The sequence below is a fragment of the Sceloporus occidentalis genome, unplaced genomic scaffold, assembly GCF_023333645.1.
Source record: "Sceloporus occidentalis isolate IW3139 unplaced genomic scaffold, rSceOcc1.0.p SCAF_72, whole genome shotgun sequence".
Classification (NCBI taxonomy): domain Eukaryota; kingdom Metazoa; phylum Chordata; class Lepidosauria; order Squamata; family Phrynosomatidae; genus Sceloporus; species Sceloporus occidentalis.
Genome location: NW_028317052.1, coordinates 2,713,362 through 2,736,133, shown reverse-complemented (window position 1 = coordinate 2,736,133; position 22,772 = coordinate 2,713,362). Strand labels below are relative to the sequence as shown.

The 22,772-nt window shown below is 44.0% G+C and overlaps 1 protein-coding gene across 1 annotated transcript in view; it reads right to left on the bottom strand.

The window, feature by feature from the left end:
* Positions 1 to 257: 257 nt before the first annotated feature.
* LOC149286088 (ARF GTPase-activating protein GIT1-like) overlaps positions 258 to 22,772 on the bottom strand; it is a 50,688-nt gene continuing 28,173 nt past the window's right edge. Inside the window, exons 10-21 of the mRNA XM_089494424.1 lie at positions 20,605 to 20,653; positions 20,218 to 20,290; positions 12,086 to 12,183; positions 10,662 to 10,773; positions 10,220 to 10,344; positions 9,803 to 9,955; positions 9,321 to 9,536; positions 8,448 to 8,537; positions 7,996 to 8,072; positions 7,504 to 7,686; positions 7,058 to 7,121; positions 258 to 470 (exon numbers count right to left, since the gene is read on the bottom strand). Coding sequence (XP_089350550.1) covers positions 258 to 470; positions 7,058 to 7,121; positions 7,504 to 7,686; positions 7,996 to 8,072; positions 8,448 to 8,537; positions 9,321 to 9,536; positions 9,803 to 9,955; positions 10,220 to 10,344; positions 10,662 to 10,773; positions 12,086 to 12,183; positions 20,218 to 20,290; positions 20,605 to 20,653 — 1,453 coding nt within the window. The remainder of the gene's footprint in view (positions 471 to 7,057; positions 7,122 to 7,503; positions 7,687 to 7,995; positions 8,073 to 8,447; positions 8,538 to 9,320; positions 9,537 to 9,802; positions 9,956 to 10,219; positions 10,345 to 10,661; positions 10,774 to 12,085; positions 12,184 to 20,217; positions 20,291 to 20,604; positions 20,654 to 22,772) is intronic.

Here is a 22,772-nt window from a genome sequence, read left to right as displayed (position 1 = left end):
CTGAACCATAAAGTTAACTAACTGATGGGAAGGGCCGTTTTGCGGCTTGGGACTGCACCTTTAAGCCTTCCGCTGACAAAGGGGACCAGCTCTTGATGGATGACAGGAGTGTATAAATCCATATCCCAGTCTGTGTAGGTTGCACAAGGGTATCCTGATGGCTGTGCACTTCCAGAAGAGTACAGATTAGAAACACATCACAGGCTTTAGGGACTTGATATGAGAAAGTGGAAGGGCCACCAGGCTTCTGTAGGGGGTCACTGCTTCTTTTCCCGGGTAGTGATGGTGACCAGCTGCTTGGCTGCTTTGGCGATGTCGTAAGCGCACTGGATGACTTGTTGAGTGAGTAGCTGGTAGTCTACTGGGGCACCAGGCTCTGGCGGAACCGTCTTCCTACACTCGCTCTGCAGTCTGTAAGCGCTGGCATTAAGTAACCTCAGGGAAGAACGCACCGTTTCCAGAGCAGGCTTCTAAAACAGAAAAAAAAATGCTGAATATGGCAATTTTTCCCCAATCAATTTATGTAACGGTGAACTATCCTCTCTAGGTATTCACTAAAGTCTATTCACTAAAGGTTCATGTTGCTAAACTCCAGCTGAAGCTCACCGATAAATGTTAAGGCTAATGTAAATTAGCCTGTAGTTGTGGGAGGGGCTATGGTTACTTAACCAACGCCTCTCCTGCTCTAAACTACGTTTCAGCGTCTGACGTTGACGCTGTACGGAAGGTGATTCTCACGTGGATCGGCGGCGGGGGTTCCAGCGGCGGCGGTTTTGTCTCGGCGGCGGTTTTGTCTCGTTCCCGGCGGCGTTTCGGTCCCGGCGGCGTTTCGGTCCCGGCGGCGGTTCTTCTCGGCAACCGGCGGTAATTCTGCCAGGCGGTTAGGAAGCTGTCCGTCCTAGCAGGTTCCGTCGTTCCTGTTAACATCAGAAGCCCTTCTTCGGTTCAGGTCGTATGTTTCTATCGGTTTCTTTTCTTCTATACTCGAGTCTGGTCTAGTGCATATTACGGTCACACACCGCCATCTGCTGGTGGTTTTTCAATTTAATTTGGTGCTGTTTTTAAAGGTATCCTTTGTAATATGATTTTGGGATGTGGTATATTATTTTGGATGTCGTTCTTTCCTGCATACTTAGAACTGGGAAGTGTACCAGTTATTGATATCGCATTCACATTTTAGGGGCATACTACTCGGTTTACGCGATCTGCATATATAACTACGTGTTAACCCCCTCTTTTCTTCCTAACAACAGGGAGGGGTTTAAACCTCCTACTCTGGCCCTCGACATACGGTACTTACCTCACCTTCGAAATACGTGTTCCTCTCGGTTCTCCTATCTGGACCCTCACTTCGGCGTTTTGTTGTGAGTCCAATTCTATCCGGTAGCTCCGTCTTGTTGCTTTTATTCAGTCTGATTCATGGTCTCACGGCATGGAGCGCTTTTCTGGTGGTTTTAGGGTTAAATTCATTGTATGACTGTCCTGAGGGTTCTTGGGCTTAGGCAGGCGAGTGGGCTTCTTCATATGATCCTGCTGGGGGTTTTACTGCCCGCTATGTCCCAGCTTATCATTGTGTTATTGGGTGTGTTCTCACTATGTTGGTTTCTGTGTACAGCAGGTTATGTTTCTGGAGGGTTCAGGCCAGGGTAACGTATGGTTTTACGCAGGTAACTTGTTATATTTGGACCGTGTTCACGCAGTCATGTGGTCGTGTTTATGCATTTTACCTGCTGTAGGTGCTCAAGTTCATTCGGCGATAAGTTCGGTGGCCTAGACATTTCCCAATCTCAGGCCAGTTTTTGGTTGTCGAAGCTTGGACTCCCCGGCGAATTCATAGGATAAGGTAACTGGTTGAGGTCCCTATCCGGGGTTGTATGTTTCAGCAAGGTAGTTAGGAGGCATTAGAGAGTTCGTTTCGACACCGGTTAGGCAGCCTGCCTCGTGTACGTTAGCTATTGGCCCACCTCTCCCACCCCGAGGCAATTTCCCCTCCTCGCTTGGAGGTTACGTCACTCGAGCTAGTAATCCGTGCCTCACTGGTAGTTAGCTAGGCCGCCCCCTACGTTTCATCCCGCTCTTTCGCAGAGCTCGTTTAGCTAGTGGCTAGTTAGGTAGGTGCTTGGGTGTAGGGGTTCTAATAAGGCTCCTTCTCCTTATGTTCTTAGTATGTCGTTCCAATCCGACCAAGAAGACAGGCCCTCCATGCCTTGCTCACCTGCGCCAGGGTCAGACGTCGCCACCCCCCCTTCGCTCCGGGCATGGACAATTCCAAGATTAACGGCCGAATTAACTAGGAGAGGCATTCCGTTTTCGGCCTCCGCTAGGAAAGCGGAACTTTTCCGCTTACTATTCCCATCTCCCCAGTCTCCTGCTACTAGGTCCAGTCCGCGGCAGTCCACTTCCGTGGACCTGGCCCAAATGAGAGATATGCTTACCTCACTGGTAGCATCGGTCTCGTCATTACATGAGAGACTAACCAATCTAGAGACCCAGCCAGTGGCTACCATCCCGCACCTCCTTCCCCCCGTTCAGGTCCTGCCTAGCCCAGGACCACCCCTTGCGGGGCCCGCAGGGTCAGGTATGTCATCTGGTATTTCTCCTACAATTTCCCCTGCTCACTTTATCCAGGGTAATCTGAGGAAGGATATCCTGGAAGGGAAAGACGTTAACCTGGTCTCCCTTCTCCTAAGTTCCCATGACCTGGCGGAAAATAAAGCCTTCTCCTGTGGCGACATTTCTGTGGTGCTTAAAGCAAAAGACCCCAGGCTGGCCAAAAAGTTATCTATTCCAGAATTTGTCCTGGCCTTCAGCATGTATAGGGATGTCCTGTGTTCAGCCTTCCCGTCCAGAAGGGAGGAGCTGGATCAATATTTATATAAAATGGTAGAATTGGGCTATAAGTACGGGGGTAGTGCGTTTTACGATTACCACAGGTCATTTTCCGCCAAAGCAGCTGCGGCACTTGCCCAATTTAACTATGCGTCTGACTGGAGTAGAGTAGACACGGAATTGTTTTGCAGGCATTTCGCGGGTCTCAAAACCCCGGCGTGTCAGCATTGCCAGTCCACAGCCCATGCAGCTAACCTTTGTCCGGTTATCGACAACCCCCCTTCCACCAGCTCGGCTGCTTTGTCCGCCCCCTTTCGTCCTAGTCAACTACTTTCCAAACCCCATGATAAGTTTGGTAGACCGATCTCATTTCTAGGCAGATCGCAGATCTGCAACAATTTCAACGCTAACGGTTGCCATTTTAGTCAGTGCAAGCTTCTCCACATATGCATTAAATGTCATAGGGCCCACCCCCAGACCATGCGTCCGGGGACTTTGTTCCCTAAGCAATGACTATCCCCGATTAATGTAGAGGGTCTTTTGGGTATGTTACAGGTCCACCCCTCCCCAGATTTGGTAAACTTTCTGGTCCAAGGTTTAGCTTTTGGTTTCCATACGGGTGTAGTAGCCATGCCCCAGGAGTCCTGGGAATGCCCGAACCTCAGGTCAGCCTTATCGGACCCGGATGCGGTGGATTTACTACTATCCCAAGAACTGGCAAAAGGTTTTATCATAGGCCCCCTTCATTCCCCTCCCTTTCCGGTTTGGAGGGTTAGCCCTCTGGGTATTGCGGTTAGCAAGTTCTCTAATAAAAAGAGACTCATTATGGATTTGTCTGCCCCTTATTCCTCGGCGTGCCCTAGCATTAATTCCCTCATTCCGGCTGAGGAGTTCTCGCTGAAATACGCCTCCGTCGACAATGCCATTCAGGCTATAGTAAACGCAGGGAAGGGCGCTTGGTTATCCAAGGCGGATATTACGGATGCTTTCAAACTATTACCGATTCATCCTGATTTGTGGCATCTTCATGGGATTAAATGGAGGGGGGTTTACTATTTTGCTACCAGATTAGTTTTTGGTTCCAGAAGTAGCCCTAAGCTTTTTGACACCTTAGCTGAGACGTTGACTTGGCTCCTCCTGAATGTTTCCCGGTGCCCGGTTGTGATCCACTACTTGGATGATTTCTTGTTGGTGGAGGCCCCCTACGCTTCCCCGTGCAGTCTTCGGAAGCTATTAGAATTGTTCGATGAGCTCCACGTCCCGGTAGCCCAACATAAATCGGCAGGTCCGGTTACCGCTTTGGAATTCATGAGATCTGAAACCTGTTCCAAACTGCAATTGCAATCCCTTTTAGGCCATCTTAATTTTGCAATGCGGATTATTCCCCAAGGCAGGTCTTTCATTTCCCATCTCCTGTCTCTGCTGTCAGAGTCCCATGCGTCCGAGAAGGCAGTGGTCATAGACCAGTCCGCTAGGTCTGATTTGCGTATGTGGGCCAGGTTCCTGAAGACATGGAACGGACGTTCCATGTTTATTTCTCGACCCAGTCTGTCTTCCCCTAGGGTTTTTACGGATGCTACGCCGTCCCTTGGGTTTTCAGCTATTTTCCAGGATCTGTGGTTAGCAGAAAGGTGGCCGTCACAGATGCTTGAGATTCCCCGCTTTCAAATTACCTCGGCCCTATTCGAAATTTATCCTATTGTGGTTGCAGCGACAGTATGGGGCAACAGGTGGACAGGTGATACAGTCACCTTTTTTACTGATAATATGGCCACAGTGGAGATCGTAAATAAGGGTAGGTCGTCCTCATTCCACATTATGGGGTTGATGCGTAAACTCACGTGGCTATCATTATATCATAAATTTTTTATTAAATGTTCACATGTACCGGGAGAACAGAATATAGCAGCTGACGCATTATCTCGTTTCAACTTCCAGAGGTTTTTCGAGGTCCTACCCTCAGCGGCAGCAGCACCGACGACTGCGCCGCTTTTCGACGAACTCGTTCGAGTATAGAGATGCATCTGAACACAGCTCGCCATATTATCTCAAGAGCATTGTCAAAAAATACCAGAAAGGCATACGATAGAGCTTGGTCCCTATTTTGCAGATTTGTGGCAGCATCGGCCCCCAGGGACACATATTCAGTTGCCACCCTCCTGGCCTTCGCAGCATACGGTCATTCGAGCTTAAACCTCTCATATGGTTCAATTAAGCTTTATCTAACGGGAGTGCAGCATCACATATCTTTAATCTTTCCGAACAATCCCTCTCTGATCGCTTCACACCCAGTCAAGACATTTCTGAGAGGTCTGCAAAAAACCAAGCCAGTTAAAACCCCCAGTCGTTTGCCGATCGATGGGGAAGTTTTCAAAGCCTTGATAAACTGTCTAGATTCTCACCCATTTTCTCCAGCCACTTGTGTTGTGCTTAAAGCCGCCATGTTTTTAGCTTTTTATGGTTTTATGCGCCCTGGGGAACTGGCCACAACACCTTATGCGACATCGTTTCTGAAGGTCTCTGATTTGCATCCTGTTGCTGATTATTTTGTTCTATCCCTCGGGCATACTAAAACCAATCAGTCCGGGCCGAGTACTCAAATCACGTTCTTTCCAACAAATTCTGCTTGGTGCCCAGTTGCAGTCCTGTGTGCCCTTTTGGTGTTTTTGTCTGGGAAACCGGGTAACAGTCCTCTTTTGCCCTTTCCAAGGGAGCCTTTGTCATCTGTTACATTTGTCAGATATGTGAGGTTACTACTGGCAAGGGTGGGCCTCAATCCGCTGGCATATTCGGGGCACTCTTTTCGTATCGGGGCGGCCTCAGCATCTAAAAACAAGGTGCCAGCCCATGTGATTAAAAAGCTAGGCAGGTGGAACTCCTCCTGTTTCTCTCTGTATATCCCTCAACCAACGGCAGAGATGCGTAATGCCTTCGCGTCACTAGTTCTATAAGCTTGTTATGGTTTTCATGTTATGTTTTGTTTAGCAATAAAGTTATGGTTTTCTAACTTTGTGTCTTCTTCTTTTGCCCTCTATAGGCCTACCTGGTACGTCGGTCATGGCACACCTCAGACCGAATAGACCCTCTCTTGGTCTTTGCGTCTCCATTTCACTAATCCTATGCGGTTGCCCCTAACACAAATGTTAAGGCTAATGTAAATTAGCCTGTAGTTGTGGGAGGGGCTATGGTTACTTAACCAACGCCTCTCCTGCTCTAAACTACGTTTCAGCGTCTGACGTTGCCCACCCTTACCCCCCCCCTCGCTATTCATTTCCTTCCTTTTATTTCCTCTTTTTCTCCTCTATCCTTTCTTTCATCTCTTTTACAGGGTGGCCCTCTATAGGCCTACCTGGTACGTCGGTCATGGCACACCTCAGACCGAATAGACCCTCTCTTGGTCTTTGCGTCTCCATTTCACTAATCCTATGCGGTTGCCCCTAACACAACTCACTGGTAACTTGGATAGTGGTGTTACAAAGTTAAAGTGGACTTGCCACTCTTCCCAAACCCGACATTTTAAATTCTATATGCTACATATGAACTATGTGTACAGATTATTATATATATATATATATATATATATATATATATATATATATATATATATATATATATATATATATATATGTGTGTGTAGAAACATTTATATATGTGCCCATCTTTCCTGATGTAGAGACTTAAACCCTAATCAGTCCTCCCTGGTCTAGCTCTACCACTTCTACTGGAAAGCTGTAAAACTTTGTTACATTACATATAAACCTCTAGTTTGGATTGATATAGGCCAACCAGGCTTATTCCTAAAGAGGCAGTTCCAGGCAGGGTCATCAGCCCCTTGGCCACCTAAAGCGCAACTGCACAGTAGGGCACTCAGACTCCTGTGAGGGGAAATGAGAGCGTCCCCTTGTAACTGCCCTGAGTACGCTACGGAAGGAGTCTGGCACAGCCCTTATAGTAACCCTCCTGGCGCTGCATGTCCTCCAGAGGTGGAGCGTCTCCGCACAGAGATCCGGGGCTGTGGTCAAAAAGTCAACACCCCCAGCCAAAAAACTTGTTTATAATTTTGGGTTAGCGTTGATCAGAAAAGCATTTCACCCTCTTCCTTGGGGGAGTGCGTGTCAACATGGTTTAAAACAAATATTTAAATTGCATCTGGTGACGTCAGTAAACGCAAGTACAATAACTAGAGAATCGGTTCATATCTGTAAGCAAAAAAAAATAAATAACTTACTTTGGGGAAGAGCGATGCCATTTCTGTTACTGCTGAATGGATTTTCTCTGAGCAGGGAACAAAACTGCAGAAAAAAAAATAGAGAATTAGAATTTGCTCGGTCATACTGACTAATTTTACAAACCAAGGGACAGAATCCACTATTATTTATTGTTTTTTTATAACTAGTAGTATATAAAATAACAATTAGACTTCGAGAAACAGGTAAGGAGGGCCCTGCTCAGATAGTTTACAAGCTAGAGTACATAGTTCCATGTTCTCTGACATCACCAGGCATTTGATTAAAGCCCCACACATGATAAACCTCTCATAGACATAGTTCAAACATGTAATCTATGGATTCTACTAATGGATCATATGACACTTATATTTCTATAAAACCTTAGCGTCTACAGGTCTGTACCTCAGTGACTCTCCCATCAGGAGTTATGAAATAACGAGATTACCTGTCGTGCTTGAACTCCTGCGCAGCTCTCAACAGCTCCTGGATGTTCTTGGTCACTTGCTCCGTCCTAAGGATGACATCCTCTGTACTCGGCAGCGTAGGGTCCAACTCCAACTCCACATCTTCAGACTCTGGATGGAGGTCCTCATCCCGAGATAAGTCCAGGAACCTTCTCCCATCCACTCTGTAGAGGAAAAAACAAAAAGCTGCCTTTACTGGTTATTTCAAGCTCCCAAATCAGCCAGATTTCTTGGGAAAACTCCAAACAACCATGAAAGCAAAAAACAGCGGCAGGCTATACAAATACATCCGTCCTGGGGCCGCAAATGAAGGATCATGGGTATGTACAAGACATTCATCAGCTCTAGATATAACCTAGTACTCAAACAGCAAGAGTGCAGCTCTTTCATACAAAGCAAGTCATTCTTTAAATAGGCATAAAAAAAAAGAAGACACACAGACGTGGATACGATGATATATTATCTTTACGTACCCACTGCCTGTGTCAGCGCTCTGGGTGTTGTCGTAGTCGCTGTCCGTGCCGCTACCATGTCGATCGGCTTTAACTGGCTGCAGAAAACACAAACTATTAGCCGTCTCTTTCCTGCTCATACAATCCATTATCCCGTCCTTAACGCCCTAACCAATATACAACAGTATACGGACGGCTTCATACAAACAGGCAGCCACGATATGGCCAGTAAGGTAACGTTGCAAAGGGTTCAAAGAGCGTGAGGCTATTTTGCGATTAGAGCCATAGCTTTACCATACATTTGTTAAAGAAAAAACCCTCATTATTAACATCATTATTAATATTTATTGTTTTATATAGCGCCATCAAATTCCATAGCGCTGTACAATGGGTAGACAGGACATAACATCATGAGTTAGATCCCATTTTTTTTACATAAAAAGTGAATACATAAGGAAGGGGGGATACGTCACCATGTTCCGAGCAGTGTCCAGGGGTCCAGAGAACAGAGGGGAGGACAAAGGGGGAAAGGGCACAGAAGAGGCTGAGATGCCTTTCCGGATCTAGAACAGGAAGGGGACTGTCAAGGAGCATGCAAACAAACATTAGGAGAACACGGATACTGTATAATCTATAACAGGAGAAACATAGGAACTACATGAGACATTTACCTCCACCAGGACGCGACGGGCAGACAAGACAGACACCCGTTTGGCTACTACTAAGATCGCTACATAATGCCCGGAAATTAAAGGGTGCAAAACGACTCACGGGATTGGCCAGTTCCACTCACCATATGGCAGTAGATTTACCTAGTGTCACTAAGAACATGTTCAGTATTATAGTTTCATCATCTAAATTGGATGTCATAAATGGGAAGGTTTAATGGAACAAAAAGAAAACTCTTGGTCTTGTACCCTACAAGCTAGGCATGTATTATGACATTTGTTTCAATACACACCCAGTGTCTTGTGTTAAACAGGAATGCTTGCATGTGCTGGTTATAGTACATGTAATAAACACCCAGAAACTGGGTTCAATAGCCTTCAAAACCCCTGAACATCAGCAAATACGCTCGTTCACCCTTTTGTATTTTTTCCCTAGACAGCATAACTGAAATTTGGGGAGTTGATGAAATCAGTAAGTGGGGCAACGGCTCATCACGACAAGCGAGCATTCACAAAAAAAACAGGGAAATTAGGCAATACATGGATCAATAATTGTGTCTGAGAAGGAATTCCATAGTACAATGGAAAAAAGTTTCTAATGCCACATTTAGTGGAATCTTAAAGACACCGAGATAGGGAAATGTTTCCACGTGATGGTTGGAAGTAAGATTCACGTACCCCAGAATGGAAAGGTTGAAGTCTGTTGCCCAGGTCATCTGTGGATTGCCCGAATGGTTTGAGGGCTGATCCAGGCTCGTACATGGAGAACGCCTGGCGGTCCCGCCGGTGAGCGGCTGACACCTGGTGCTCAGTCCTCTCTGGGTTTGCTGGCGGAGGTGGCGAAGGGCCGGTGTGATGTCTAATCTGTGAGTTCTCCGATTGCAACTTATGAATCTACAGTAATGGTAATAAAAGAATGATGTATCACTTCGTCTTAGTCCGTCAGTGACTGTTTTGAATGAATGTTCCATAAGAAGATATAAAGAAAAGATAATATACTGCAACATGAAACCAGGGAAGGGCGCTCGCGAAACATATTTATACTAATTGCTAAAGACGCATATATATATATAAAATGCTTAACATGGTCTATGCACTTATAAATAAATTCCCACACCTGATTAACCGTTACAGCATAAGGAATGAATAAAGCCTGGTACCTCTCTCTGCAGTCGGCGCAGCTCCTCACTTAGGTTGCTATTCACTTTCATCAGTTGCTGCACTTTGGCATCAGATGTGGCGAGCGCTTTCTTGACTTCCAGGTACTCCTGAAGAGTGATGGGGCCATCAGAGAGGTCGGACGAGTCCATACTCTGCGCAGAGAGTAGAGACAGACCGGAACGAAGAATGATTAGACACTAAAGAGCCTGAGAATTATATTCTAGATACCAATGCAAGCCAAGCAGTAGCATGACGCCAACTCCCATCACCCAAATTTTATGGGAAATGCAAGAGCAGCTGACTCACTAGTCACTACAGACACTCAGACTCACACCACACCACGCAAGTAACAGTTAAATACTAGAAAACCATTAACACGGGATGGCGAGGCTGGAGCACGCTGCCGCCCGTCTCACCCTGGCTCGGTTGTTTCTGGAATTCCTGAGCAGCTCCTGGTCCGTGTCTTCATCAGAGGCTACGCTGTCATAGTCGTGCTGATCATCGCAGTCATTCGCGTTCCGTAGCGAGTAGTCTAGATTGTCTGAAAAGCCCAAAGAACCCAGAATTTTCATTTCTGCTTGGGTCAGCTCCTGGACCGTCTTTTTAAAGGATAGGTTTATTTCACGTGATTAGGAGAATAAAAAACGTATTAACCCGAGCAAGCAACACACTTTGTATCAGCTGCCTGCCAAGAAAGAATAGCAGCTGCAGGACACCGAGAAAGAATATTAAAAAAAAGCATGGGTATTTACAGACATGCGATTTATGAGAAATGCACATTGGAATTGAATACTTTTCATGAATCAATTGTTAACCGATTAACATGATTTTGTATCTTTATACAATCAGTTAATTTACCTGTGGGGATAATAGTGGTCTTGCCCTGCTGTCGCCTCTTGGCTTCACTGAGAATATCAATGATCAAAGTGGCAAATTCCCTGGCGTTGAAGCGTGCCAGCTTCTGGCGCCCCTACAAGACAGACACCAGTTTGGAAAAGATGCCACGAACTACTGATTATTGCACAGAGCACAATAACGGGGAAGAAATCACATTTTACGGTATTTATGCATAAGTTACTGCAATCTTTCGGGCTGAAGAACACGAACACTCTCATACCCAGCAAACATTCTGAAGTCCAAAGAGAGGAGGAAAGAGGGACAGGGGGGGGTTTGTATAACAGGGTCAGGGTAGGCGGTATGCCCAATATATTTAACACTGAGGTTTATTTGTCGAACTTGTAATTATTACGCTTATCAGTTAAGCTAATAAGTTCCACCATATGTTTCAGCATGAGTAGTTTTGTGATCAGAGCAGCTAAACAGTCAACAAGGTAAGATCAGTTCAGGGACCTTTTTCAGTTCATGATGATATATCGCGTTTTTAAATCACTAATCTAGACTGACAGAGGTCACAGACCACATCTGTTCCTTCCTATAGCTTTGACTGAGCCTTCTTCATATCACATTTTAAGCATGTCAGGAAAAAGCAGGACTGCTACCTGTTGGTCAGTGAATTTTGCAAGTAAGACTGAAGTCAAGACTATCTTTATAAGCACTAATTTTGTGCTTACCTCTATCTCTCTAACTTCAAGAAGAAGGTGAGGTCACTCAACATCGCCGGGCAAGTTGCATCAAAGACAGACTGAGTTGTGTGTATGTGTCTGCCTGGGTATGCGTGTAAGCATGCGCCTGGGTATGTACATAGTATAAAGTATGTATATAGTGAGAAAGCGAACGATTAAGGGGGGAAATAATGAGGATAAATAAAGGGGATATGAGAAGAGAAGAAAATGAGAATTTGAGATGGGGAAAAGCTGTAGAGGTAATGAGAGGGAGGAGAGATGAGAAGAAAGGAGAGATACAGATAGAAAGAAGGAGAGATAATAGAGATAAGAAGGGATGAGAGGGAAGGAGAGAGGGAGAAAAGGGAGAGATATAGAGATGGGACGAGTGCTGGGGCCGGTCCTGGGTGCTGGGCCGGTCCCATTAATGCAGTCTCAGTGCTGGGGCGAGTCCTGTGTGTGCAATATTGGTACAAAGGGCTGGTCTTTGGGTTGAGCAACCTGTGATCTATGTCTGCAATGTAGGTGCCCTCCACGCAGCGGAGTGGGTCATGTATGATGTGCTCACGTGACTCGGACTCCAAGGGGGTGGTAGACAAATACATTTTTGTCTAGGGCGGCAAAAATCCATGCCCCAGCCCTGCATGTATTAAATACGTTGCTTTAAGTTTTGGTTTTGAATAACCAGTTCTAGTTAGGAGATTCTGTTCATCAACTCACCTGGTTCCTAGTGGCAGAGTACTCCGGATTGACGGGCAGGAAGGGTACAGCACTGCGCTCGGTGACCAAAGTACTGTGGTTCTGTGTAGTCAGCCAAACTATAAGAGAGAGAAGGCATGGATAAGGAGAAGTACATTACAGCCCCGCCAGGCTCAAAATGAGGCATCAATGTAATAAGACCTTCTTTTTTCCACTCCCTGCTGATCACTCCGCAAAGTATCTCTTTGAAACTCTGCAGCCGCCATCACATCACGGTTTAAAGTCGCCTATATCACTTCCGTGAATCTTCATTCTAACACTTTCTTGATGAACCACAAATTCTCTGGACTATTTCTGCAAGCTCTTTATAAACTGCAGGCACGAGGTTTGCTATATGGCTTTTACCTGCATCTAAGAAAAGTGCCAATGCAAAAAAGAGTATGCGTAGTGTTTGTGAAAACAGGAAGAGGATAAAGAGGAAAAGGGTAGTTTTGTCTCATAAGGCTGGGAATCCAGAAATGCACCTCTCTTTCTCTCATTATATATATATATATATATATATATATATATATATATATATATATATATATACACACACACACACACATACACACATACATACAGACTTTAAAAATCTCCATGACTTTAAGGTGGAAGCATCTAGGAGTAACTGCTTAGCCACAAAGCAGTAGACCACACACACTCACAGTGGGGCTGCTAAAGTATGGAACATGTTAAAAAAGAAAAAAATCCATAACAAAAAAAAGTTTTTTTTTGTTTTTTTTTTTTGTGAGGTCAAGCACTGAAGGCCTGGCTCGCAATCTCCGTTCTAGTTCATCCCAAAGGTGTTCAATGGGGTTGAGGTCAGGGCTCTGTGCCCCCTGGTCAAGTTCTTCCACACCAGACTCAAGGCCATGTCTTTATGGAGCTTGCTTGGTGCGCTGGGGCACAGTCATGCTGGAATAGAAAAGGCCTTCCCCAAACTGCATGCGTGCACAACTGTGCTTGTTGTAAACATGACAATAAATAAAGGCAACTCAATGTAACCTTCTTTCAAACAAGCAAAACCATATTTTGTAAGATTTTAAACCACTCCTAAGCACTCCGACAGGCACAGACATGCCCATACGATCGGAGATTCACAAGGTAGGCAGCAGTGCCCAGCTCACGGCGTCATCACACACAGTGGGGAGGTGAAGGAAGAATGATGAAAACACACAATGGGGAAAGAATGTCCACAGATTGTAAATAATAAAAGTATGCTTAATTTGTGTTTGCAGAACCTATTGTTCCCTTGGGCTATACAGATCGATTCACATTTTTAGCATAGTTACCCAGCCATTTCATACACTTTTCAAATATACGCTACACATTTTTGCATTGAAGGTATACTATGTTTAGCACATTTGTGAGCAGCACATCCAGTATCAATTTTGTATTTTCTTCTCTCGCCACCCGAAAATTTGGTTTTGTGGTACTGTCACTATTTTTTTCATTTTAATTATTAGATATTTTGCCAGCGTTTTAAGCTGCCATTATCCGTGTCTGTAGTAAGTATGAAAATTACAAATATTTTTCCTCTCCCTGCTCGCAGAAGTCTTGCCAAGTTGGAGGTTGGTTTGACTTCAAAGTGCTTAGGGTCTCAAACAGGGACTGGCAAGACCAAAGTTATTTTTCCTACGTCATTAACAAATGTGGTTGTTTTGGGTTCACTTCAGCTTAAATTCCTTCTTAATTGCATACAAAGATTTTTCCAGTGGTTCTTGGACTTGCTTGGGCCTAAAGGAGCTCTATTAGTACAACTGACTTCACAACAGACACACACTGCCCCATTTAAATCAGGAAAAACAGGCATACTAGAGCGGCCAATGGTTCTTATCTGCCTTCAAACTATGCTTCTATGTCCCCTTACTGCCTACAATGGTGAAACACCAGATACGCTCCGATAATGTAAGAACATGGAGCATACAATAGCTGGGCAATGTAGTCCTGGTTTGGCCCGGCTCATAAAGATTAGTGGAACGTGAGCAGGAGCCAAGCTGGATCAAACTCTTACCCGCCATAGTGTCTTGGCCCATGTGAGGATTTACGCAGAGCTGGTGCCGCTAAACCTTTTGCGTCACAATAATGATCTTTATAGCTAAAACTCAGCCTTCTTCTTAAAAACACAGAACATTTACATTTCACTTATCTAACAGAATCTGGTTATAGTCAGAAGACACAAGGTTCTACTGTCACATTGTTCTAACATAAGGGTTCTATGTTTTGTAAAACATGAATGTCTTATCCAACAGCAACAAGGAGACAATATCCCTCGTGGCAAAACCTGAGCACCTGCTCTTGCAACATGTTCATTTATGCCTACTCAGCATTCGTCTGTTTTTCTGGGCACCCAAGCGCTAATTATACGGCTCATATTAATCCCACTTTGTTTTCCCAGCTGCTGCTGTTGGAAAGCCTAAACACAAAAGCACATTCATACTTATCGTGAGCATTACAGAGCCCTGCCATCTCACGAAAAGCTCTATCACACCGCTGATATAAAGAATATTTAACATGCTAATGGACAATATGCTGGTGTGTCCAACATGAGCATTAGTGTAGGCGCGGGGCTTGACATCACATGTGTTACCGAAACCCAAACCAGGGAGCATGCCAGCTTTTATCCATAATCCCCTAACATGGCTCTGCTGGGAAGCCCCCAGGTATGTGGGAAGCCGGGGGAATCTTCATCAGCTTTGTGTCACGAAATCACAAGCAGAAGACACTGCGCCCCTTACCCAGCTTAGTCAATTGCCTGATCTGGGCCAGACAAATCTATCTAGAAATGAGTGGCCATCCATGAAGAGGTAGAGCTGTAGAGATCAATATAAAAAAAAAGGCACTTCTACAGGTTCTACGCTAATTTTCTTAATATTGATCAAACTATATATGTATCCCAAGGAACAAAAAAAGAAAGAAAACCATGAGAAAACCCACAATAGTCAGTTCAAGTAAATTCCATAAAACATTAAGAAAAAACATCAAACTGTGACTTCATAACATAACAATAATTAAGAAAAGAAGGCTTAATTAAAACTATCCTCGATACAACCCTTAGCAGAATACAGAGAATCAAAGAACATTATATATAAATATATATAGCTCGTCTAATATATGGTTAACCACTCAATATTCTACTGAAAGTAGAAACACCAGAAGCTCATTGTAAAGTGAACCTGCCTGAGTCAGTGTGAAGATGACAAACAAAACTGTCTAGCCTTGGTCTTTGCAGTTTTTCAAAGCAGTCAGTGACATTGGATCTCATATTAGCTCTCTTAGGTGACGTTAATGTAACCCCGGCCAATTTGAAACGGAGCCCACCTGCGGCAGACATTTCCTGTGCTAAAGAACGGAAGACCAGAGCTGTAAAAACACAATGCTTTAACACAGGTGCAAGAAGCAGGGATTTATTTTTTTTAATATTTTTAAAAAATAACTATAAGAGGATGAAATAGGGAAGGATAACAGTGGGAAGAGCAGAAAAATACCCAACACTGAATGCAATAAGCACAAAGAAGCTAATACGTTCTAAACCTGGCCGAGATTAGCAGCACACAAACACTCCTATGGTAGGACTCCATGGATGTTGCTGTCCCCATGCTCCTAAAACTCAGACGGGCTTCTGAATAAAGCCGACTACAGACAGACACGAACATCAATGGCCCCATATCAGCCATCTGCACACCAGCGTGGGGTTTTGGCTCTATCACTCTGCGACGATCATTATTTCTGTGTATCTACTAAACTGGGACTTTATACAAAAGTTGAATATTTTCAATTTCCCCTTCACACGTTATGACAGGCCAACCCCCGTGAGTTTCTCCTACAGGATAGGTAATGCAAGGATATTTCTTTAAATTTAACTGTGCATCATGTCAGGCCAGCTCAGCCATTCTAGGATTGGTCCTCTAGAATGCATGAAGATATTAAGAATGAGAAAATCTGTTTAATGGATACATAATACACATCTCAATCCACCACCCCTGCTGTGGAGCTTCTGTCATGGTCTATACCCTTTTGTCAACTTTTTATTACTGATACACTTACAGCCCCAGCTCGCTTCCGACACAAAACAAAACACTGCAACAGGACTTGGAACAGACAACCCCTCAAGTAAAGCAAAAATGATCTTAGAGGAATGGCGTGTTTAGTCGTTACACTGGGTGATTCAGACAAGTAAGCAGCTCTGGATTATCGCACATCACCTTGATAGACAAGAAACATCTTCAGACCAAAAGAACATTATAAATACTCACTGTTAGTATACAGAAGGCAAAACAAGTACGGACATTAGAGGACAAACAACGAACTATTGCAAGCCACACACCCTTAAAGGCTGTACTCTTGAACCTCAAGCATGGATGATGTTTGCATACCTGGCAGGGGTTGGCCTATAGGTAGCACCTCTGTCCACAGCAAGCAGGATCTGACACACAAGACACAACTTGCACCCAACAACAGGCAATCTGGAACTCTGGGACCACAGCAAAGGAGCAGAGCGTGTCCTTAGCTCGGGGTGGAGAATGTGTGCAGCCTGCTGGTCCGCTGTCTCATGAGAACTGGGTTAAGCAAGGAGACAGAATAAAAGACTCGGTCTGCTTCCTTAAGCTGAAAACGTCTTTTAACGTCTGCTTACACTACTGAGGAATTGGCAGCCGTATGGAATGTGGGTTGGGCCAGGAACTGTTTCGGGAAAAAACTGTATCAACCACTTTTGTGAGTTGTTATTGTTGTCAGGATTAGTCACTCGCGGATTCCGCTGTGCTATAAATTGTGTGTTCTGGCAGTCAGGACTATATTGGGTTAACCCCGTCTGACTTTAGAGCAATGGAACGGGCTTATTATTAGGTGGTTGTTCTTCCCACATTCTCCTGGCAGCTCTTACATCTGACGTCCCTGTCTGGAATAAGCAGGGTGGGTTGTGCTGGGGCAAAAGAAAAACTTTTGTTGACTGGAGTGTTTAATACAGCTCCAAGAAACACAGATATGGATGGAATCTGGGGGAAATGTCATAATTGAGACTTGTAAACACGCAAAAGAAGGATCAGACTTCCTCATAGCTTGTAGGGCACACACATATCACACAAAGTTAATGTCCCACCAAGATATGACTCGTTCATAAAGGAATTCCTCAGGTAGCAAGGTTAAACCAGGACCCGTGCTATAGTTATAAACACGCTTGAATGTGCTTACTTACATTAACATATCTCTTTGTCAATAAGGAAAAACAGCTCAAGGCCTACCATTCAATAAGATTAGTGCTGTACAAAACCTCACTGGAGCCATCATGTGCATTAAAGCATCTCTAATGCATACGACAGCTGTGTGGTCCCTTTAACCCCTTAAGGACAGAGCACTTTTTTATTTTTATTGTACCCTTCGTGACAATGGCTGTTTTAAAGTTTCCACAGTGAAAAAAAATTTACTTGAAAAATATTTACCTCATCTTCAAAACATCTAAATACATTCTAATATTTCTCCTGAGTTTAGAAATGCAAAAAAAAGCATAAAAATGTTTGGTAAGTCATAGGGCAAAAAAATACAAGTATAATAATGCCATTTTAAAAACTTATTTTTCTTCATACCTGGTCATTCTGCCCCATGTCCTATTTGAGACATTTTGAAGCCAGTCAGTTCACTAGTAACTTTGTTGCATTTTTTTTCCACACACATTGTACTTCAAGTATGAACTTACGGCGCCTGGTATATGTCACAGCCAAATAACACAGCCAATATGTGTTCAGCAACATCTCCAGAGTACAGGGATACAACCCATGCAAATGTTTGAGGGCTAGAAGGTGCGCATTTTTCAATTTGGAATTTTGACATCTGGTCATCCTGTCCCATGTGTTATTTGGGAGATCTTTGAAGCTGGCCAATTCAATTTATCCTATAAAATCATAAACTTTAGAAAACTAGACACCTCATGGTATATCAGATCCTAGTATTTTAACTCTATCCATGCCAGGATTTTTGGCACAGTGCCAATTTTAGGACTTCTACATTCTTTTTGGTGTTCCGAATGCCTTGATGTTGAGGCATTGCAGCAAAACGAAGAAAGCAATCGATTGCTTTCTATGCTCGTTTAGCCCCATGACATGCCAATTGTCGTTAATGGGATGCATTTCTGTGACATGTCTGGAATGTCAATTGTTGTCAAGGGGTTCCATTTTTTTGCAGAACCCCCCCCCCCAAAAAAAATTTATATGCCCCTTCCCCACCCTCTAACTGAATGCATCTCCCTGTATGTGACTCATCTCCAGTCAAATCCTGTGCTGCATGCAGGGATCTGTTTAGCCCCCCATAGCACGTGTGGCAAGAAATGTGAGATCATGGAGGAAGAAGGCATCTTTGCAGCATGGCTAAGAATTCTGTGTCAGGTAAGTGCTTCATTTTTTTTTATTTTTTTTTAAAGAATGTATTAAATTACTCAAATGGTTGGGTTTATTCACAGAGTGCTTTAGTATGCATTCTTCTATTGTAGATTGTCCCTTTAAGAACAGAACTCCTTCAAATTAAAGGGAAACAGACACCGTTTTTACTAATGTTATAAAGCATTTAACATTGTATTTTTTCTAAGAACTCTAGTTTTTAGACGGCAGAGTACTCATTATATGCATGTGTTCTAACTATTTTATCTTAGACCAACTAGACGATGAATCCTTTTTGTACTGCCTAAGCAGAATGGCTCAGACTTAATCTCCCATCTGGATGCTGTGACTAATAAAAGCTTTTAAAGGGAAAAATTAACCAGGACTTAGCAGGGCAATTAGCACTTCCATAACGAATCAGACCGCATTGTTTGAACTGGGACAAATCACTCAAAATATCACAAACAAAATGAAATAAAATCAAGTTTTCTTTAATGCAAAACTACATTACTGTATTGGGCACTTGTTTTTCCCATAGATTTCCCCTTTATAAGAAGTTGAGACCAACACACTGCCTAGAGTCTGCCTTGCCCTCAAACGTGCTTACTGTCACCTAATTTGCTAAAGATGTATTGCTAGGACCACTGCACCTTGCTGCAGAACATGTTGATTCCTGTCGAGTAAAGTAAAACTTCAGACACAGATTGCTTATGGCTCATTGGAATCTGACCTGGCTCAGCAGAAAGAAGAGGAACGCCCCAAAAATTGCATTTCTAAAAAAAAATAAAAAAAATGTTCCTGTCAAGCCAACTGGGCTTTTAGTAAATTACAACAGATTCTTATGGGAAATGTATACTATAGGGCTATAGAACTCCCCAGCATTTCTTTTTTATATATGTGTGCCTAGTTACTGTTTTTTTTTTGTAAGTGGGACAGCACCTTTAATCTCTAGTACGTAAGGAACCTCAACAGATCCGTCACGTCACTCTTTCCTTTTAATGTTTAATAAAATACAGAATCTTAAAGAGCCTTTTCAGTTTTTATGGCATTTATAACATGAGGAAAACATGTTTACACAACTGAATGTTAAATTAAGTTACAAGAGTGCTCAATTCACCAGTGGAGGTGAAAAAGCAGATTTAAAAGGATCCACCAGAAAGTCAGAATCACACTTGATCTTTCATATTTTACGAGAGGGAGCATTGTGTTCAAAAATAAAATACTATAAGGACTTTAATTTCAGAAAACACTCTAGATCCCTGCGAAATTATGGTAAGAGTATCTTATCCATGACCACATTTGACTGGCCTGTAAGTTTCCGAATTAATCCTTATCGGCATGTGCTGAATCAAAGTACCTTTTTACACATAACCGGTTATTATAGTCACTATTATAATACATTGGATCCAGCATGTAACTACACTTGCTCACTGAATGGTTATCACCATATTAATAATAAAAAAAAGATGAAAAATAATAAATAATAAGTTAACTGGTAAAATAAGATAAAAAGGTGCATTACCACTTGTCTTATGAATGAAAACGGTTTAAAAAAAAAACATAACTGGAAGTGTTCACAGTACCATTAAATTAAGGGTTTTAACTTTTGTGCTACTAGGTAGATTCTTAACCAAATACTTCGTATTGTAATTCCATAACAATCCTAAGACATTGTAAGTTATCACTTTTCGGTGGCACGTGTTAAATCGCTACAGAGGCATATAATATATCTATAGTTACCTGCATCATTTTCTCTCCGATCCACTTCATCATAGACATCCATGGCCAGTTCTTCAAAAAGTCTGTTACTGAGCTGTGAACACAAGGGTCCTGTTAATCATGGAGGACGGGGGGGGGGTGTAGAGAAAGTGGCACTCACACAAAGACAGAAGTCGTTAACAGAGAGATAATCATATATATATATGCAGAGGGAGTCATCCAAGCCAGGTAATTATAACGGACGCTCGGGGCTCAGGCAGACTCTGAGCAGTAGGTGCAGATGAACATAGAAAATGTCAGAATAAAAAGGCAGAAAAGAAGATAGAGGAATGACTGTCAAAAAAAATAAGTAAAAATAATAAGAGTTTCTCTGGTCCCCATGTATGTCATTATGGAAGAAAGACTTACTGCCTGAAGTTTCTTTTTGGCAGCTTTAGCGAGCTCAGACAGATCCAAACTACAAAACAAAAAGAGAATAATAAAGAGGTAAACAACCGGTAAACATCAATGCAAACCGTAATCACACGGTAACAGAACGGAGTGCAAACAACCGTCTCTGCATGTGTCAGGCTTGGGTGCTGCTCAGATCTTACACACAACAACATGTCTGCGCAGGCAGTTGCCATCAGCGACTACAAGAACCACAGACAGCAGCAGTAAAATAAGAATATAGACATTAAAAGGGACAATGCTACAGTGCTTACGACGCCTAGAGTGCCCCTTGAAGAACATTGGAATGTACGCCTATTTGTCAAAACATCCGACAACTCTTATTGACATCACACATAGTGAGCCAGGTACACATCTGTATGGGATGGTTTTGTGCTGGCAAGGTTATAAACTTCAAGTGAAGGTAATCCTCATATCCAGACAATGAATTTCGGTGTTCATGCCCCATTAAGAAAGTATAGTAGGGCTGCAACTAACGATTATTTTAATAATCGATTAGTTGGCCGATTATTTTTTCGATTAATCGATTAATCGGATAAAAAAAAACAATATGCAAATTTTTTGTTTATTTAAAATAATTTAATGAACTGGATGTTAAAAAACAACTTAAAATTTACATTAACATTCTTATTTTGTTATGATGTAATAAAAAAACAATATTTTCAAAGTACAAAAACCCAAACACAATATTTATGAAACAAAATAACCCCAAACATTCTGAAAAGAGGTGGACTATTACTGTTCAAGAAACTTTGCACCCGGCACTTTGCACCCGGCACTTTGCACCCGGCCCTGGCACTTTGCACCCAGCACTTTGCACCCGGCACTTTGCCCCAGCCCTGGCACTTTGCCCCAGCCCTGGCACTTTGCACCCAGAACTTTGCACCCAGCACTTTGCACCCAGCCCTGGCACTTTGCACCCAGCCCTGGCACTTTGCACCCAGCCCTGGCACTTTGCACCCAGCACTTTGCACCCGGCACTTTGCACCCAGCCCTGGCACTTTGCACCCAGCACTTTGCACCCAGCCCTGGCACTTTGCACCCAGAACTTTGCACCCAGCCCTGGCACTTTGCACCCAGAACTTTGCACCCAGCCCTGGCACTTTGCACCCAGCCCTGGCACTTTGCACCCAGCCCTGGCACTTTGCACTGTGCCCCTGCACCCAGTCTCCAACTCTGCCCTGCACCCAGCCCTGCCCCCACATTCTGCCCTGCCCCCACACTCACACCCTGCACCCACTCTGCTCTGCACCCACACTCACACTCTGCCCTGCACCCAGTCTCCAACTCTGCCCTGCACCCCCACCCCCACTCTGCCCTGCACCCAGTCTCCTGCCCTGCCCTCACACCCTGCCCTGCATCCCCACCCCCACCCTGCCCTGCACTCAGTCTCCTACCCTGGCCTGCCCCCCCCCACCCCCACTCTGCCCTGCATCCCCTGAAACCCCACCCCCACCCCCGCAAATCGCTCTGTGCGAATGGAGCCACTCGCACAGAGCGGTTCGCTCTGTGCGAACGGAGCCACTCGCACAGAGCGGTTCGCTCTGTGCGAACGGAGCCACTCGCACAGAGCGAACCGCTCTGTGCGAACGGAGCCACTCGCACAGAGCGAACCGCTCTGTGCGAACGGAGCCACTCGCACAGAGCGAACCGCTCTGTGCGAACGGAGCCACTCGCACAGAGCGAACCGCTCTGTGCGAACGGAGCCACTCGCACAGAGCGAACCGCAACTAAAAGAAGGCGCGTGTAGCGGAAGCGGGGAACGCTCGCGGAGGTAAGTAAAAGGAGCCGAGTGCTCCAACAACGAATTGATCACTCGATTAATCGATAACGGAAATCGTCGACAACGATTTCCGTTATCGATTATTATCGATTTTATCGATTCGTTGTTTCAGCCCTAAAGTATAGCTTTCGGTAATACACGAAACTCTTAAATAAATGACCTATGTATCAAAATCATATGTTGGTCCATCACTTTTAGGGTAAATCAATGTTTATTGAGATTTCCAAAATTTTCAAAATATGTGGGATACAGAAAAGAAAGGGTAGGGGAGCAAACAAACCGTGACATCCAAGTTGGTACACATCAGAACAATGGCATCCCGACAATCCGCCCCCCGACAATT